General features: G+C 59.4%; 1 protein-coding gene across 3 annotated transcripts in view; it reads left to right on the top strand.

Moving 5' to 3' along the window:
• KDM4B (lysine demethylase 4B) overlaps positions 1-19,314 on the top strand; it is a 131,674-nt gene that overhangs the window by 93,411 nt on the left and 18,949 nt on the right. For 2 of the 3 annotated variants that reach the window (XR_006734636.1, XM_045549176.1), the window contains exons 10-12: positions 6,764-6,960; positions 14,102-14,203; positions 14,557-14,756. Coding sequence is in view for 2 of the 3 variants with exons in the window: in XM_045549176.1 (XP_045405132.1) it covers positions 6,764-6,960; positions 14,102-14,203; positions 14,557-14,756 (499 nt within the window). In the remaining variant the exon portion in view is untranslated. The remainder of the gene's footprint in view (positions 1-6,763; positions 6,961-14,101; positions 14,204-14,556; positions 14,757-19,314) is intronic. The other variant, XM_045549185.1, reaches the window with a different exon arrangement.

Genomic DNA, 19,314 nt, shown 5'->3' with positions numbered 1-19,314 from the left:
GTTTTCTGTTCGCTGGGAGCGTCTCTTAACTTTCATCACCCAACCTTTCTATTGTTCATTTCTGCCCTTTTTTGTTCTCTGGATGTTCCTTTTTCATAAGCTCTGTTCTTGTTTCATGATGTGATAGCTTTTATTTCTGAGGATACCGATGATAGTTTTAAGTTCTTTTTGAAAATGTCTTTCCGGACCTCTGTCTCTTCCCGGTTGGTTGTTTTTTCCGACTGTTGGTTTTGCTTTCCTGGAGGCACGGTAGAGATTCAGTCTCTGATGCTTGGCGATGACGGCGGAGTGTAACGATCCTGAGTGTGGGACCGAGGCTGGTGAGAGCTCTGGATGCAGGGCCACCTTTCTCACTTGGAGCTTTCCCATGGGGGGATCTGGGTGGTCTGTTACTGGGGGACCCCCAACATCAGTGTGTTTAGGTCTTTCCTCTTGGGCCGGCCAGATTGTGCAGGGAAGAGCCCTCGGGCCTCCCGCTGGGGGCCTAAGGGTGGCGCCGACACCCTGCACTTTGCCAGGTCTCCCTGCTCTACCCGAAGCCCAGCTCCCCACGGCTCCCCCAGCGGGCACAGCACCCAGCTCTGCCGAGTGGGGCCCCCGTCTGCTGTCCTGACATCTCCGCCCTCTCCCGACTGCCCTCCCAGCCTTTGCTGGCCAGCAGCCCACGTGCAGTGCCAGTGTATCACAGCCCCCGTGCTGGGCAGATGCTGAGTGATATGACCCTCCGGTTTCACTGGGTGTTCATATTTGTTCTATGAAAAGGAACATTTCACTGTAAAGTCCTGGACAGCGCAAGATGGAGCCAAAGCGGCGTCTCCTGGTAGCAGTCCTACCTGCCCTCTGCACCTCTGTCCTGCCAGGGACAGTCTTCAGTGATCGTCCCACAGGACAGTCCCAAGGGTCCCCGAGGGCAGGTTGGGACATGTGGGCAGTTGGTGGCCATTCCCCTGGAAAGCACTGCAGCCCATGGGGTCTGTGAAGACCTCAGAGCCTGTGGGCCGTGGTGAGCGTCCCACAGGCGCTGGCCCAGCCCTGGCGGTCACTTGTGGCTCTCTGACTCCGTGCCCTGCTCTCCAAAGGGGGACAGGTCAGCTGATTGTCATGAAGCAGGCCCTGGGGCCTGTGGCCGCTGACTCTGAGCCTGTCACATTCTGATTTATATCTTTTTCACGCATTTGGAAGAAGAAACCTATTTGCCTCCACACTGGGCCCTGCTGAGTGTAAGCAGAGACCAACACCAGCCCTACGGCGCTTTCCCACTTGCCTCAGAACTCACTGAGGGTCCTGGGAGACCTGGCCGTGAATGTCAGCTGTTTGATGTGTCAGTCTTCTGAGGTGGTGGCAGCTGCCTGCTCCCAGCTCTTTGACTTGGTGTCTGGGCACTGAGTGACGGGGGCTGGCCAGGCAGAGGTGCTTAGATTAGGTCTGGGCCCCTAACTCACAGTCGTAAATCTCCTGCTTGTCACTTGCAAGCGACAGCTGCATCTGGTTGAGCCTCTGGGCAGACGCTGTCTCCATCCTGGGCCTTTCTTAGGGTCTGAGCTGAGATCCAGCTGCTGGGGCTCCCACGAGCGGCTGTCAGGTTGCCCTGTGCTGTCTGGGACCTGCTGCACGGGTGACGGGGAGGCTGGCCAGATCCTTGGCCACCGCATCCTACCGCCCTGGCCCCGAGAAGCAGAGGAGCCCACTCTGGCCACAGCAAGGCGGGGACAAAGCCAGCACTGGCACCCCCGCCACCCTGGCAGCAACAGAGACATGCACACAGTAGGCACTGCACGGCCAGCGCTGCTTCCTGGCATTCAGAGTCAGCCCCGCGGGGACGTGGCCTCTCTGCACCCGGGTCCTCTGGCTTCTCACTCGCACTTACTCTGTCTCCCCAGTTGTAACGTCAGCCGCTTCAGGACAGGGCCCGGCGTCGTGCAGTGGAACTGCATTAAGTCAGACTTGCTGATTCGGAGCCTAGGACAGTTCAGACATGGAGACATGACTCCTTTGAGCTCAAGTTTGAAGGCGTCTTCCTCTGGGCTTTTATGCCTGCAATTGCAGAGTGTAACCTAAGATTGGCACCTTTTATTCTAGCTTCCCAAACCTCAGGAAATTAAAGGTCCTTAAAACATGCTCTCAATTCTGGGTCAGATGGTTCTGAAGGCTGTGAGGAATTTGTGCCCTGACACCCTATTGTGAAAGGGGGTCTGTCGGAGACACCACTCTTAGAACCTGGATCTCATCTTACCCGTGTCCCTTAGAAGCTTGCGAAGTATCACTGCTTGTAGGCGTAGCGTGTTGGGACTGACTGCAGCGAGGAAACGGACATTCCCACGAAACAGAAAAAGCAAAGCCACCTCCAGGCTGTGCTTGTCTCCTCCCCGCCCAGGGCCTGGCTCCTTGACCCACAGTTGTCATTGCAGGGACCCCGATTGCTGCGTTCTTCCATTTGTGGGTGTCTGGGTTCATTTGAATGACAAAACAAAAACAAGCTGGGGCCATCCCCACAGGAAGGTGTGAAGTCTGTGGCTAGGGGTTTGGAGCTGGCTAGGCAGGGACACTCGTGGGCAGTGTGGGACAAGTCCTGTCCGGGCTCCATCGCAGGGGGCAGCATCGGGGCCTCTCCCAGGGCGAAGTGCAGTGGGTACAGGCTCCCTGAGGTCCCCCTGGGTTCTGGGTGGCATTCCCCACGGCATGTGGCTGGCTCTGGCAGGTGGCCCAGAGAGGCAGAGCGAGCGGCCAGGCCACCCACCCCGGGCACTGGGCTGCTTCCTGGCAGGAGTTGTCAGAGGCTGGTGGTGGAGAGTGTGCGGCCACCACGCCCGGTAAAAACCGGAACTGCTGTTAAGTGTTCACAGTGACACGTCCGCGATTGCTCGCGCAGTGCACTGACGTCGGTGTGTGGGATGCTCACCACCGAGGTCCTTAGACTGCACGCTATAAAAATTATTCCATGACATAAATCAGGGTTTGGCAGAGTTTCTGCAGAGGACCCGTTGGTGACTGTTTGCAGCCCTGCAGGCCATGCGGTCTTCGTTGTGACCATTCACCCCGCCCTTGTCAAGAGAGCAATAGACAGACAAATGGGTGTGGCATGTGCCAATGAAACTTTATTTACCAAAACCAGTGTTGCCCTTACTTAATGACACACCTACTCAATAAAGAGGTTTAGAAAAATAAATAGCACGAGAGTTGTTCAGTCCCACAGTTGACAAAACCGCAGCGGGTGCTTTGGTGAATTTACTTGTCCTTTTTTAAAGATCTGTGTTCATGATTGGGCCTTTACTGTGGGTGTGACTGCATCTTGTATTTCTTCAGGTGACACACATCATGAGGACGTTTGTGCTGTCAAAACGGTTCTGTAGACCAAGTCTCAGACGCTGCACCGGGGTGTGGGTCTGTCATTTATCTAGTCTGCCGCGATGGTTGAACAGTGTGGCTGGAGTTATTTCGGGGTGCGTTTGTGTGCGTGTTTTCCTCTCGGGAGAGAGGCAAAGGATGTCTTTGTCTGAAACCTTTCCTCCCTTCGGCAGGGTCCTGGCAGGGGCACTGAGGGCTGAGCTTGCCTGGTGTGTGCAGGGAGCCGTGTTCCATGTGCTCCATGGCCCTGCAGAGCTGCACGGCTGCACGGCTCGGCCCCAAGCAGAAGCCTCTGGCCTTGCTGGGGCCAGGTGGGGGTGGTGATGGCCGACCCCGCCCTCGTCCTCTGGGGACTCTGCTGTCAGAGGCTTCACATAGTGTGTCTCCTACGTGCCGGAAGCGCTGCTGACTGATTAGGGTGGTGCAGCAGCACTGACGCGCAGTGTGAGGCGCCATTCGTGAGCCCGTGTCTGCACAGTGTCGGGTGGGGGATGGCACCCACCCAGCCCAGCCACTGCGTCACCCGGGAACAGGAAGAAGCTGGTGGGAGTCACTGCGTGGGGCTGAGAACCTGGGGTGGGTGGGTCCCCACGTGGGTGGGAGGCCAACTCTAGGGAAGGACAGGGCAGGCTCGTTTGGAGCAAAGACCCTCGGTAGGGGCTGGCGCTGGGCCCAGATCACATGCTCTGCACCCCACCTGCGTCCCGCCTCCTGCCTCTGCTCCCGCCTCTCTCCCCGGAGGCCTGCTCAGCACTGAGGTCATCACTGCCACCTGCCCCTGCTGGACTAGAGTAGGCCTCTTGCCACAGCCCGGCTCTCTTGGGGCCCCCGCCCATGCGGTCCTGGTGGCTGAGTGCCGCCTGCCACGCCGTGGTACACGGGGCCCTGGGGCGTGCTCAGGTCTTCAGGGGACCACTCAGACCGCCTTTCCCCGCACCTGTGCCTGATTTCTCCATCAGAAACTAATGACACGGCCAAAGTGCCCCTGGAGAGTGTGCTCCATCTCTGCTGAGTGCTGGTGGGGGACTGCTAATTTGGGGGGCAGGAATTGAGAGCAGGCAGGAGCTGTAAACTTCAGTAACTCCCGCAGATCCTCACAAAAACTGCGTCCTTAGGGGAACGGGACAGGGGCGGGTGGCAGACGATGCGGATAGGGAGGTTTGCGGCCCGCTTGGCTTCCCTCCCTGGGCGCCAGCGCAGAGGCCACCTGAGAACTCTGCCCCAAGGCACCTGCCTCCCCGCTTGGGGGGGGCTTGTGCCCAGGGCACCAGTGTTCTCAGCCTCCACCATCCTTGCCAGGTGACCCGCAGCACCTGCCGCCATGGACGAATGGTACCAGCAGCTTTGTCCTGGCCGGCGGATCAGCCCTGGGCACGGGACACGGCAGTCACCGGGCCAGCCTTGGTTGGGCCAGGGGGCTCAGGCCCGGTTCCAGGCCATGGTGATGCGCTCCATGGAGCGTGTCTACATGTCCCCCCCCCGCCACGGGCGCACACAGGTGCTTTTTTTAATTACTTAAGGAAAAGCAATTGCAAAGCTGCTCGATACAAATCCCTTAAGCCGCTGTTGATGGGGACGCCGGGGAGGCCGAGGCCCGGCCAGGAATCTGAAACACGGGCACCATCTGTGCAGCCTCCACTCTGCGGCCAAATCACACCGCCAGCCTCTCGCCTACGCAGTTTTTCATTAAGTGAATTGAGTTTGCTGGGAACCGCTTGGCCATAAATATTCCCTCCTGCTCGGCGTGGTCGGTTATTGCTGTTCCCAAGTCCCTGCGCCCGAATCCAGCAGAAGGTTCCACAGCTGCCCCTGGGATGGGGGGCGGCAGTGGGGGGGGGGCGACAGGAAATTCCACAGGAGGTTTCCGTGGCCGCCCCCGTCAGCGCCAGATCTGGGGTCGTAAATGTTTCAGTGTTTCCAGAGCAAATCCGGGAGAGTTCGGAAGGGCTTGTGGGGCAAGGTAGCGTCCGTGTTGCCTTCAGCTGAGTCTTTCCATTTCTGTTTCCTGCGTTTCCATTGAGAACACAGCAATGGCAGCGAGCTGGGTCCCTAAAACGGAAACATAGGGTTTTAAGCTACGTTTTTTTGGAAATGGGCTTCGAAGCCTGTGTATTTAATGGGGAGACGGAAAGTTCCAAGTAGGTTGCCGAGGCTGAGCTGCAGGGGGTGGTGGGCGGTCCAGGTGTCCCTGTGTCCCTGGGTGTGTCTCCCGTGAGGGAGGGGACTGAGCCTCTTTCAGAGAGAAGGGAGCACCTTCCACCCTGAGCTTCCACACAGCCCAGGGGAGGCTCCAGGGGCTGCTTTGCCCTCCAGAGTCTAGGCGAGGAGTAGCCAGACTACAGCCTGTGCCTGTGTTTGTCAGTAAAGTTTTATTAGCACACAGCACAGCCCCAAGTTTGCACGTCGTCGTCTGTGATGCTTTTGAGACACAACAGCTGCAGGTGATGCAGAGACCAGGCTGCCTGGCCAGCTCCCCCAGCCTGAGGGCTGGTGGCAGGAAGAGCTGCTTGGGCGTCTGGGGTCTCCCCCTCCTCCCCAGCTTCTCTGGCCCCCGAGTCCCTGAAGGGTTGAGTGTCTCCAGGTCACCTGCAGTGCCTCCTTCTCACTGGCCACTGTGACACAGATGTGACACAGAGGTGACGTGGAGACAGAGCCCCCAGAAGAGTGGTGTGGGGGAGGGGCACCCAGGGCACGGAGGGGCAGGAGGGCACTCTGTTCTAGCCTGTCCTCGCCACTTGCTTGCCGCTTACTTGAAGTTCCTGAGCACAAGTGGCCGTCCTGTCCGGGATGTGTTTGCTTCCAGCAAGAGGTCAGTGGTGCCCGCTGTGGCATGTAGCATTTCTGCACCCTTTCTTAGCGCTGAGTCACTGGGCCTCCCAGACCCTCAGCTTCTTCTTCTGTAACATTCGTCTCCCTCAAGCCCTGCCCTGCCGCCAGATGTGTGCGGAGCCCCCAGGCCAGCGTTGCCCCTCCCCCAGCAAGGCCCCAGGGGGTCATGTGTGTATTTGCTTGGGTGTTCTCTGAGCTTTTTGGGGACTGCCACCTTTTTCCTGTTCCTAACCCTCTTGGACCAATTGCTGTCGTAAAATCTTCTGTGCTCGTTCTATGTACTAGGAGGCCTGTGCTCCTGACGAGGGATATTTTTGTCCAAAGCGACAAAGGTAGCAGCACCTCAGCCCCGCTGGCCTCTAGGCTCTCCAGCGCGGGGCTTGAGGAAGGATACTTGGCAGCCTCACCTTTTACCTGGGGAAGAGCAGATGCCATTTCCTGTCTCGTGATGGAGTTCTAGAAATGAGAAGCTCGGCGGCGGGACAGGCGTGGGAGGACTAGGGTCTGTCCAGCCGCTGTCCTTAGCACTGGCGCCCGGGCCCTGGCCACGTGCTGCCAGAGTCTCAGGGCGCCCGTGTCCTGCCTGCAGTGCACATGCCGGAAGGACATGGTGAAGATCTCCATGGACGTGTTCGTGCGCATCCTGCAGCCCGAGCGCTACGAGCTGTGGAAGCAGGGCAAGGACTTCACCGTGCTCGACCACACACGGCCCACGGCGCTCACCAGCCCTGAGCTGAGCTCCTGGAGCGCCTCCCGGGCCTCGCTGAAGGCCAAGCTCCTCCGCAGGTGAGTCTCCGAGTGGCTGCTGCTGTGACTGGCCTGAGTGGCGACAGTGAGTGACCCCTGCTCAGGCCTGTCCACCCTCAGGCCACTCCCCACTGGGGGGAGCTCTGTGCTGCCCCCTCCGTCTGAGGCTGTCCCTGCTTCTGGGGCTCAGTGTGCTCCTCAGGCCTCAACTACCCGAGGCGGCAGCGTCTGTGTGGCCCACACACGTGGGCTCCCCGCACTCCCTACCGCCCACTTTCCAGGAGGTTGTCCCTGGGGCCACCGGGGCATTTGACCTGAGCCTTCCATGGCGATAGGAGCAGGTCACACCCCACGGGGCCTCCCGGTTTCCTCTTGGGGACAGCACACCGCGTCCCTCTCACTCTCCCTGTTTCTGCTCTTGGCTCTGAGAGATGGCAGGGGCCGCCCCAGGGCTCACGGGGCAGCAGGTGAGCCTAGCGCTTCATCGGTGTGGGCCGTGGAGTCCCTGCCCTCCCGTGTCTGTGGTTGCTTAGGGCAATGTGAACTTGCTGCTCGCTGGATCCTGGAGGTGGTTGCTGAGCCCCGTCCCTGCGGGGTCGCCCTTGCTCCAGCTCAGAGTCCCTCACTGCAAACTGGAGGTTCCCCTGCGTGCAGCCGCCCAGCCCCCGCCCACCATCTGGTGCCTGGCGAGGGAGGGGAGGAAGCAGCATTGCAGCCTCCTGGTCTCTGACCACCCAAGGCCATGGGGACGTAGGGGGCAGGTCTCATCTTGGCTGAGGAGGAAGTGGGCTTCGCACCTGGAGCAAAACGGCATCAGGCAGCTGAAAACAGCTCCCGCAGCCTCTGGAGCCTGGGTCTCCCCTGGCCCCTTCTCTGGGAAACACCCCGGCTTTCAGGGCTCTGAGCTGCTCTCGGACACAGCCGAGGAAGAGTTCATTCCTGCTGGGGCCCAAGGAGCCTTCAACAGTCCCCGAGTGTGAGCCGGAACTGGGAGGCCCGGTGCACAGCAGGCTTGGCCAACTCTTCTCGGAAAGGGCCAGAGAGACACTGGTGACTGCAAGCCAGACGGTCTCTGTCGCGACTGCTTGACTGTGACCCTACAGCTCAAGGCCACTGCACACGGCGACAGGCCTTCAATACGACAGCGCATGTGACTATGTCCCGATGAGACTTTATTTATGGACACTGGAATTTGGATCTCATATCATTTTCACGTGCTATACAATATGACAATATTTCTTTTTTGAGCCATTTAAAAATGTAAACACCATTCTCAGCTCGTGGGCTGCACCAAATTAGGCCACCGGTGGATCTGGTGTTTGGGCTGGAAATTGCGGCCCTGGCATGGGGGGCGGCCTCCCCCTTCCCTGTGAGCAGCTACTCAGCCACTTCTGGCTCGATCCTGTCCCACCTGGTGATGGGCAGGGTTGGGGGGACAGCCCGGCCAGTTCATTTCCATGGCGATGCCTCCTACCCTCTGCAGAAACAGGCCTTAGAACTGGTTTCTGTGAAAAGTCACCTTCAGTTCAGAACCTTCTTCCCTGACCTGGCTGAGTCCGTGAATCCTGGGTGGCCTCAGCCTCACCCACATGCTGTCCCCGCCGTGGCCCTTCTTGGAGAATGTTCCATCAGCTCTGAGTGTTTTCAAGTTGCTCTGGCAGCCTGCATGCCCCGAGCGAGAAGCAGGAGCAACCGAGAAGCAGGAGCAACCGTGGTGAGGCTGCTCTGCAGGGGCTGCCGGGCCTCCTGGGCCCAAGCACCCTCCGCCCAGCAGGATGTGCTATTTGCATAATGGCTAATTGATTGTGGCTCAGGCTAATTGGTCAACAGAGCAGATTGCCAATAAACAGGCGCTACATTCCGGGAGTGGAGTGGAATTAGAGACTGTCTACAGAGCCTGCCAGGAGGAGAAGCCGAAGCCGCCGCGCACTCGCTGCTGCCGGAACCGTCTCTGAACACAGCAAGTGGACTCTCTGGAGCCACGTCCTTGTGGGCCGGCCGCCCTGCCCGGCCACCCCTCACTCCACAAGCCCCCGAGTCACAAACTGTTCCTTTCTGGAGTATCCCTGCTTCCCTCCCGCCCTTGCTGCCATCCCAGGGAGCTGCAGTGATCCGGCAGAGGGACTGAATAACAAATTGAGTCGTGTTCCCAAGGATATAATTCTCTTTAAAGCCTTTAGTATGTAAAACAAGGCCGATTCCCTTTTTATTTTTTTTAAGTCATGGGGGTGCTTTTTTCTGGAAAGTCTGGTTGGTGACTCACGTTTGAAAGCCGGAGCCTGGCGCCCCCTCCCTCTGCCTGGGGGGCGGCTGGATCTCAGAAGTGCTGCTGGCTGGGCCATTCTCTCGCCTGACACCCTCTGCGTGTGGCCTGTCTCTGTCCCCTCAGCTGGGCTCCCCTGAGCTTCAGAGGGCTTATTTTGGGGCCTGGGGGACACTGCCCCAGTGTCCTTGGCTGGGACTGGATTGGGTGGGGGAGAGAATTTGACTGTGTCTCCCTGGACCAGGAGCACCCCCCAGTGTGACAACCACAGATGTCCCCAGATGTCACCCACCGTCGCTTGCTTAGGAACCCCTGCCTTAGACCAAGGGATGATGTCCGGGTGGGCTCCACAGCCTCGCCCCATGAGGGTCTAGCCTTCTCCCCTTCCGTGCAGCTGTGGGAAGATCCCCTGTATGCATGAGGTGGCACCTCCCGGACGAGACCGGGCCAGGCGTCCGCTCCCCCGGGAGGCAGATGCTTTGTCGCAACCTCCAGAGCTCAGAGGAGACGATCTGCTCCGTCCTGCTGCCTTTCTGTGGGTTTATTTTCTGTAACTAAACCTCGCTGGGCGCACCGACCTCCATTAGTGGCTATTTGTATTTTTCCCCACGATGAATGGTGCCGGGCACCCTAGGCCCTCACTGCTCCGGTGCAGCCTGGCACCCTGCCCGGCCGCTGCTGTCTCTCGCTCGCTTGTACCCAAACCACGCTCCTCCCCATGCAGACGGTCTTTTCATCCCAGCTCCTTCTGAGGAGAGCTGCTGTACCACCCGCTGCAGCAGGTGTGCGCTGCTCCCCGCACAACCCCGAACATCTGCGCTCCCCGCCTCAGCAGGAGATGGGGAAGCGAGCTCATCCTCGCTCCCAGAGCCTGTCCCACCCCAGCCTCTGCAGCGCTCACCCTCCGCCTGTGGAGGAGGCGGCTCTGGAGCTGTCACCAAGCCTGACATGGCTGCACCCAGTCCTGCGGCTCCCACCAGCACCACCCGGCCACCCTCAGACTTGCCTCCCCCACCTGTTGCTGCGCTGTCTGCCTGGCTGGGCCCCAGCCTTGTCCCCTGCCTCCCATTCCCTGAGCTCGGTGCTGCCGCCCCTGCTGCCTGGCACGTCTGCGGTGCAGGCCAAAGCCCTGCTGTATTTTGTCAGGGCTGCCGCAGGCCCCACAACATTCCTGAGCCCTTCCCCTGCAGACATGGCTCCTGGCACACGGGGACAGGCCCGGGTGACCACTGTCACCTGCCAGCCCCAGGGACTCTGTGTCTCCTACATCTGTCTTCCCCAGAACAGCTTTCCGATTTCCCAAAGGTGAACTTCTTTGAGCGACGCACAGCCTTGTCTTGGGCAGTGAATACCAGGAGGGGGAGGCCAGCGGGGGAGGCCCTGGCACCGAGGGCTCAGCCTGGGGATGGCCATGCAGTTGCTCCCGAGCCCAGGGCCAGGGCTGGGACAGCCCCACCTCTCCCTGCGGCTGAGAAGCCCTGGGCCGGTGGTCGGTGCTGAGAGCTGACAGCCCACCCTGGTGCTGAGGGTGCTGGACCTGTGGCCCTTAGAGACAGGGCCAGGGCTGTCCACCCCGCCTACTGCCACCTGAGGTCAGAGGGATACCTGCTTCCACCTTGAAAATATTAGTGCATTTGGTTTGTGTAAATTACCCGAGTGGCATCCAGTGGAGCCTGGAGGATTAGGTGCATGTCCTTGTCCACCCTCCCCGAAACTCCACTAAGAGGTCGAGCAGTGGCAGAGAGGACAAGAAAGTGACAGTGGCAGCTGAGCAGCGGCAGCAGACTTTGAAAAGAAGGGCAGGATGGGCAGGTGGTAACTGACTTGGCGACACAGGAACCCTCAGACCTGCTACCAGCGGGAGTGACTGGGCTGTGCCTGGGGCTCCGGAAAGGCCCAGCGACCAAGACAGGGGCACCTTCTGGGCTGGGGGCTATGGCGGGCTGGAAGCAGGGAAACATGCTAAGACGGCCAGACCCAGGGGCCTTCCTCAGCCCCCCTGCAACTGTGGCTGTCCCCACCTGCACCAATGTCACCCGTCTCGCAGCAGAAGGTGGTGGGCAGCTCTGGGCAGGAGGGGGGTGCCTTCCTGAAGTGGGGTGGTCGGGGCCTGGCTGCCAGGCCCATGTGCCCCAACCCCCAGGGCCAGAAAGGACAGCAGAGGGTCTCTTCCCAGCTAAGAGGAGGACCCAGCGGAACAGAGCTACAGACCCTGGTACCCGGGTGCAGCCTTCTGCAGTGCTGCTCACACGCCCCGAGCCACCGACAGTAGACTGCTGGGGTCGCAAAACACCCGGGGAAACGCCGCTGGGAAAGACACGGTCGGAGACAGAAAGGGAAGGAGAAAATGCAGCAAGCAAGGAAGCCTAGAAACGGTCCTCAGAGTGGGCAATGGCTTTGCATTCAAGAAGGACGAGCCTGTCGCTGTAGAGAAGACAAGCTGGGGAAGAGACAGCTCTTGGGTGAGGGGACTGGGCACTCAGCGATATGCAAGGTGGCTGGAGGAGCCTCCCCGGGAGCGTGGACGGGAGGATGGAGCCAGGGAGCAGGAGGCTCCATCCCGGGAATACAGCCCTGAACAGGGGTTTCAGAAAAAGGGAAAAGAAAAATTTCCTAGGACCCAAAGACTGTCCACTTCCAAGTTTAAGTCTGGCTGGAGGATGAAAATCACCCATGGCACATCTCAACTCTCGGGTTCAACAGGATGTGCCAAAAACTTCCAGAGCGAACAAATAATTCAGCATAAAGGACAAGGAATCAGGCCAGGTGGGGACTCACACCTGTGATCCCAGCGCTTTGGAAGGCTGAGGAAGGAGGATCATTTGAGGCCAGGAGTTCGAGACCAGCCTGGGCAACATAGTGAGGCCCCATCTCTACAAGAAATCTAAAAATTAGCTGGGGTGGTGGTGCACTCGCCTGTGGCTCCAGCTACTCGGGAGGCTGAGACAGGAGGATCGCTGGAGCCCAGGAGTTGGAGGCTGCATGAGCTGTGATCGCAACATTACACTCTCCCTGGGGACAGAGTGAGAGAAAATGAGGACTCCTACTGGCTTCGGATCTACATTCGTAATGCTCAAGCTAACAGATGAAAGAACAAGGCCTTCAAAAGTCATAAGAGGAACAATCCTCCTTCCGGAGATATATATGTAGCCAAAGCACCAGTGCAACGTGCGAAGGGAATAAAGATCTTTTTAGTTGCACAGGGACGGACTTTACCTCCTTTCTCAGGAAGATACTGGAGGATGTGCTCTAGCTAAACAAGGGCATAAAGCAAGAAAGCCGCAGGATTAAGGAAACAAGATCTAACCCAGAGAGGGACAGGGATGGCCTGGAGGTGGACAAGGACAGCCAGGCCCTCAGCATCTGTGCTGGAAAGTCGCAGAGGAAACCAGAACCATTAGGATGCGGGGCCGGGGCAGGCCTGGGGCTCTCAGGGCAGTCAGGGTGTGGCTCACGGGCATGGGGACACCCCTTGGTGGCTGTGGGGGTGGGGCAGAAGTGGCCTCCAGGGCTGGTTCTTGAGGTCGGGGGCACAACAGGGCTAGAGGAGGGGGCTGAGGAGCCAGGGGCAGCTGCGGGAAGCCAAGGCAGGTGAGTAGGTGTGGGAGGCGCCTTGTGTGGCTGCTGCCTGGTCTAGGGTGCGGCCTGTGTGGGAGAGCTGCCTCCTGCGGTGGCAGGTGGTGTCAGAAGCCAGCTGCACCTCAGTCCCTGGTCTCGAAGCTTCCCACCCGAACCTGACATCTCCAAGCAGGGACGGGCACCTGGCATTTCCCAGAGCCCCGCGCAAAGCCCAGGGCTGCCCGCCCACTCCCTGGGAGGCAGGAGCAGTTCCCGTGTCCCCCTCACCACCTCCTTCGACCCCGACCCCATGTCCCTGCCTGTCCCCTGCCCTGTCCAGCCCTCCCCGCCTTGACCTCGTGTGCACATGCTTGTGTGATGCCATGCCTCCCCACCCCCTGCTTTCTGCCCTGCGTCATCTCGTGGCGGGCCATGCTGCGCACATCGGGGGGCGCTGACTCTAGTGAGTTAGGCAGCGGAGGAACAAGGGTCCCGGCAGTGACTCGTGTCCTGGGGACAGTAGAAAGGAGTGGTCCTGGAAGGCTTCCCCGAGGATGTGCCCGGGAGCCAGTGGGAGTAGGGCTGGACAGGGGCCAGGTCCAGTGTCCTGGGGGAGCAGGGGCCACAGGCTGCTGTGTGACGGCCTGGCGCAGGTGGGGGTGAGGGTCCTGGTGAAAGAAGCCCTGGGGGCCCCCAGGGCCCCTCACTCCCTCAGATGACCCGGCCTGCTTTGGGGACTGCTTGGTCCTTGGCGGTACCATTGCCACAGGGCTCCCGTGGGGTTGAGCTGTCCAAGTCTGAGCCCGCGGGGCCAGGGGACATAGGAAGGGACACAGGAAGCTGCACTGATGCTACCAGGCCTGCTTGTCTGCCAAGGGGTATGACGTGGCTGGACCTTAATTCAGGAAGGAGAGAGAGACCAGTGCAGAGCTGGGCTGTGAGGCTCGAGCTCGTGCAGGGGGTGGGGACCGGTTAGGGACGCCCTGGCCACTGGGCCGCAGGCTGACACCGTTCATCACTTCCTGTCTCCCTTTCTCACGCTGTCCTTGTTTCTGCCAGTGAGTCGTAGCTAAGCCAGGCCTGCAGGCCTCCTGCTGACGTCCTCACTTGGGGCTGGCTGGCCACCCCTCCCCCCACAGTCGTGGCACTTCCCTGTGCCTAGGCTGTGCCCATGAGCAGATCCTGGTCATGGGTGCAGAGGTGGCGCCTTGCAGGCCCCAGGGCTGGCACAGGTCAGAGGGGCCGCAGCGGGCCTGGAGCCTTCAGGGCTGTAGACAGAGGACCGGGAGCAGGGACACAGCCAGGCGCCCGAGGTGAGCAGAAGTTCTTGAGAAAAACCCCCTAAAATTTACATTCTAGACAAATTAGTCTGAAGGAAAACAGACACTGGAGAAAGACTGAGGAGGAGAGAAAACCCAGTCTAGAGAGGAAGAAAGAGCAGACCAGAAAGCCGGGGCTGTCGTAAGTGTCTTTTTGTTCTGTTTGTCGTCCAGGCATTTTCCATGAGCTGCTGTTTCCCTGGAGTCACACTCGCGTGTCTCCGCCCCGCCGCATACTGGGTCCTGCGGCCCGATCCCGCCTGCCATCCCATCTGGTGTCAGTCGGCTTCCCATCTCAGCTGTCATCAGCGTCCCCCGCTTGACACCCTCCACCGTTCCCGTCGCCCCCTCCCCTTGGGTCTCTCCTCCCTCCACAGCCCGGCCTGTCCCCAAGAGCAAACCCCACCCAGGGCTCCCTCTGCCCACCCACGGCCGCGCACAGACAGGGGCTCCTGCCCTTCGTCCCCCTCCTGCCTGATGACTCTCCCTCTCCAGGTCTCACCGGAAGCGGAGCCAGCCCAAGAAGCCCAAGCCCGAAGACCCCAAGTCCCCCGGGGAGGGTGCTGCTGGGCTGGGCCTCCTGGAGGAGGCTGGGGGCTGCGTGAAGGAGGAGGCCGGGCCGGAGGCTGACCCCGAGGAAGACGAGGAGGAGCCACAGCCGGGGCCACATGGCCGGGAGGCCGAGGGCACAGAAGGTCAGTCCTAGCTGGGCCGGGCCTGGCGACTTCCCTGCCCTAGGTGGTGTCACCTGGAGAGAGCCAGCACCTGCTGCGGCACAGTCCCAGCTGCTTAAGGATCCAGTCCTTTCTTTCTTGCCAGGGCGGGTGTCAATGGACACTGTGGTGAACCCCGTGAGAGACGCCTCTGCCCCAGATTTGAGGGCAGAGGTCTCACGAGAGAACCGCCTCTGCCCCAGATTTGAGGGCAGAGGTCTCACGAGAGAACCGCCTCTGCCCCAGATTTGAGGGCAGAAGTCCCGCGAGAGAACCGCCTGCTGCCTGCGGTGCAGACGCCAGGACAGGCTGCAGTGGCGACAGTCCCTCTGAGCAGAGGCCCTGGGCTGTCCTTCCCAGGCCGTGGTCTCAGGGAGTGTGACCCAGGAGCCCTGCGGAGAGTGGGAGCCTCAGAAATGTCCCCTCGACACTGTGGGGGACCTTTTGGCTGTGTCATGTTCATCTGTGAGTGTGTGAGGCTCCCACGCCGATGTCGTGCAGTATTTCTTTGTTTTCTGTGACTGGGTTTCCTTTTCCTAATTTATAGCTTTAGCTTCTCACAGGTTTGCACACAGTAGCTGCTCCCCAGGGGACACGAGCCCTTCCCAGGAGGGCGCAGGAGGCACGTGGGCTGCCCCCGGCTATGAGGCCTCAAGCCCAGGTCACAGGCATTGTATTTCACCAGAGGGGCCTGCTTGGTCCTCAGTTTCCCTCTTTGTGAGCCCACCGTGACCTGTCTGCCTCAGAGCTGCTAGTACATCAGGATGTGCCGGTGGCCAAGACTTTGCGGCTTCCAAGGGGAATGCGTGTCCATGGGGACAGTCAGAGACCCGGCCGTGGAGCTGCTGACAAACGTACAGGTCCCTCCTACCTGCCGAGCGTCACCTGCGGGGCTCTGGGGCTGTGAAGACAAAGTCACTACCCCCACAGTGCTCAGGGGAGGCAGGCACGTGCCCCACCTGCCCTTCATACACGGGGCTGGCATTGAGGGTGACAGGGAGCGACTGCGTCCCTCCGGTGGGAAGAGTGATGGTCCCCGAGGGAGACCCACAGGTGCTGGGCGGGGGGAGAGGAAGTCGCATGGGTGAGTTCCTCCCTGACAAGCCGCTCACTCAGGCTGTGTCCGGCGTGACGCAGGAGGGTTTGCCAACCGGGTGCAGCAGCGCAGGGAAGCACAGGCGGTTGCTGTGGCAGCATCTGCATGTGGATGTGATTATCTACGTGAAACAGCGAATGGGTCTGTAGACAGAGCCACGGAGTGACCCAGGGATCGAGTGCAGTGAATAGACTGTGTCTCACGCGTGAGCCACTCACAGAAGACGTGACTTTCAAAGAGATGCCACTTACAATAATGGTCACCCCAAAATAACATGCCTTGGAATCAACCTAACCAAAAAATAAGGTCTTTTTAGAGAAAATTAGAGACTTCCGGTAGATCAGAAAGAATTGCTAAGTAAGTAGAGCGATATGCCAGGTGTTGGGAGAATTCCCGGACATCGAGACACGGTTTGCTCCCGAGTCACCGCAGCCTGCGCGGGACCCAGCAGGGGGGCCTGGGGGCTGTTGGTGATGAGGCCAAACAGCTGACGTACGTGCAGGGTGAAGGCCAGGGACAGAGGGCGGCCCTGCCAGGGAGACCGGCCGTCAAGCTGCAGGACCTGAGCAAAGATGGATCAAGGGTCTGGGAATGGGGCCCTGGTGCAGGGGAGACTTGGCGGGTGATGGGGAGACCCCACCCACCTTTCCCAGTGTCTAGCAACTGCCCGTGTCCCTCGACTCAGGGCCACCAGGATAACCCAGGATGATCCCCCCACTCAGGGTCCTTAACACAGTCCCACCTACGGAGTCCCTTCTGCCATGTGAGGTGACATCTGCAGGTTCCGGGATTAGGATGTGGACATCTTTGGGGGCCATTACTCTGCCTGCCACATGGCCTAAGAATTTGCGTTGGAAAACAGATCTTTAAAGCCGCATAAGCACAAAGTGGGAGACCATCTTTATAACCTTATGCTAGAGTAATTTTTTATTAAAAAGCACAAACAGGCCGGGCGCGGTGGCTCACGCCTGTAATCCTAACACTCTGGGAGACCGAGGTGGGAGGATCGCTCAAGGTCAGGAGTTCAAGACCAGCCTGAGCAAGAGCGAGACCCCGTCTCTACTAAAAAAATAGAAAGAAATGATCTGGACAGCTAAAAATATATATAAAAACAAATTAGCCAGGCATGGTGGCTCATACCTATAGTCCCGGTTACCTGGGAGGCTGAGGCAGGAGGATTGCTTGAGCCCAGGAGTTTGAGGTTGCTGTGAGCTTGACGCCATGGCAGTCTAGCCTGGGCAACAGAGTGAGACTCTTTCTCAAAAAAAAAAAAAAAGAAAAGAAAAAAAAAGCACAAACAGGTAATGATTGGCAAATTTGACGACTCTAAAATAAAGAACAGCTGTTTATCACAAGGGGCACCTCTGAGAAAGTGGGGAGCTAAGCGGACAGATGGGAAAGAGACTGCCACCCCTGTCACTGGCCAGGAACTAGGGATCTGCGAGGTGCCCGGCCCGGCGAGACACGGGCCACAGAGGAGCAAACACAGAGGCAGACCCTGCGGTACTCGGGGACACACACGCAAGAGTGCTCCGAGACGCGCTGTGGACTCTCCAGCCCCCAGGGATCGAAAAGTCCGCCCAGCAGTGACCGATGCCTGTGTGGGTGGCAGCCCTGTCTGCCGCCGCCTGGGACCTGAGTTGGTCCAGGTCCTGCTTTGGAGACCAATGTGGCCTCATCTTGCGAAGTGGAACATTAGCAAACTGCACACCCAGAGTTCCCTCTGGGGCTCATGCCCTGGAGAGACCCTCACAGCACCAAGGACCCTTCAGGGCAGGAACGGTGGTGGGCACACAGACGTCCACAGGTGGGAAAGGGGCAGGATGCTGGCAGCCTCCTCTGCTCTGCAGGTGGGAGCCCTGAAGGACCCCGCTCTGCACCCTACGGTGGCTCTCAGACATGACCTTGTGTGAAGTCCCACAGACTGGGAGGCTTAAACGACAGAAATGGCCCATCTCCGTTCTGGAGGCTGGCAATTCGAGATAAGGGTGTCGGCAGGGCTGGCCCTGTCTGAGGACTTTGGGGAACTCTGTCCCCAGCCCCTCTCCTGGGCTCTCAGATGATGTCTTCATGGTCCTGCAGCATTCTCCGTGTGTGCCTGTCTGTGCCCAAATGTCCCCTTTCATAAGCACATCAGTCATGTTGGATTAGGGCCCACCCTGATGACCTCATCTTAACTAATTTACACCTGCAGTGATGCTATTTCCAAATGAGGCCACATTCTGAGTCCGGGAGTTAGGACTGCAGCATAAGAATGGGGGGCGGGGGGGCACATGACTCAGCCATGGCAGGGACTGTGCACGCTCTGGCAGCGGGAGCAACAGCTGTCCAGCGGGGCTGCCCGTCGTGGTGCAGGGCACGTGTGGGTGTCCATAGGACTCTGATCCTGTAGGCCCCGTGTCTACACCACACGTGCCCTGGGGCCTACAAAATACTGAGAAGCATTGCACGCTGCAGCAGGCAGGCCAGGTGGGCTGAGTGCGGGCTGTGTGGGGTAAATGACAGTTCTAGAGGTGGCTCCCGCGGCCCTGGCCTCGTGTCTCGGAAGCAAGTGCTTGAATTTGGCAGCTGTGGGGCCGGGAGAGATCGGTAGTGTAGTGGGTGATGGGGGTGGGAGTGGAAGTACAGACCAATGGCCGCCTCCTTCCTGCCACCGTGCGCACGTGAGGGCCTGGACTGGTCGCTCACTGTCCTCTTTAAAGCCCCAGCTGAGACCGAAGGGTCCACACACCCCGGGAGGTGGCCCCAGGGCTGCCGGGTCCCCGCTGGTCCTGGCACTGGTGTCTTGGCTGCAGAGCAAGGGCTGTGCATGACAGGGTTTTAGAGAGAGGAAAATTGTGGACGCTGTGTTCAAACAGACCCCATGAAGCCTCACTTCGTGCCCGATTTAGTGTGGAAGGAGACAGATTCCTTTCCCTTGCTTTTTTTCTTGTTTTTCCAGCCTGGATGGGGGAGGCAGAGGTGGTGAAGTGTCAGCAGGTTTGCCCGGGACCTTCCAGTTTTAGCACTGGGACCCCGGTCTCTGACAGACCGGGATGGTAGGGTCTGGTGATCAGCCACTGTCCCCCTTTGTGCGATACCCCACACCCCAGGACCTGGAGATGTGAGGGCATGGCGCCAGGTCAGGGCTCCAGCCTCACTGTGTTCCAGGGCCTGCAGGGCAGGGGGTGGGCAGGCTGGTCCTCCGTGAGGGGTCACAGTGCCAAGCCACACCTCATCCTCAGCTCAGCAGCCCTCAGAGGGTCACCACCTGCGTGAGCCTCCTACGCCATTGTTCTGGAGGGCAGGGGGGCCCCAGGGGCCCCACAGGCCCATCTGGCCCTTCTGTTCCGCTCAAGTGACAGCCTCTCCTTTGTGGTTCTTTGTTTGAAGTTTTGCTTTTGAAAAGTTCTACAGGTTCTATGTGTACTAATGGTAGAAATATACAAAATTCAGATACATGGA

This window comes from Lemur catta, chromosome 1 (assembly GCF_020740605.2).
Source record: "Lemur catta isolate mLemCat1 chromosome 1, mLemCat1.pri, whole genome shotgun sequence".
In the NCBI taxonomy this organism is placed as follows: domain Eukaryota; kingdom Metazoa; phylum Chordata; class Mammalia; order Primates; family Lemuridae; genus Lemur; species Lemur catta.
This window is presented reverse-complemented; position numbering and strand designations above follow the sequence as displayed.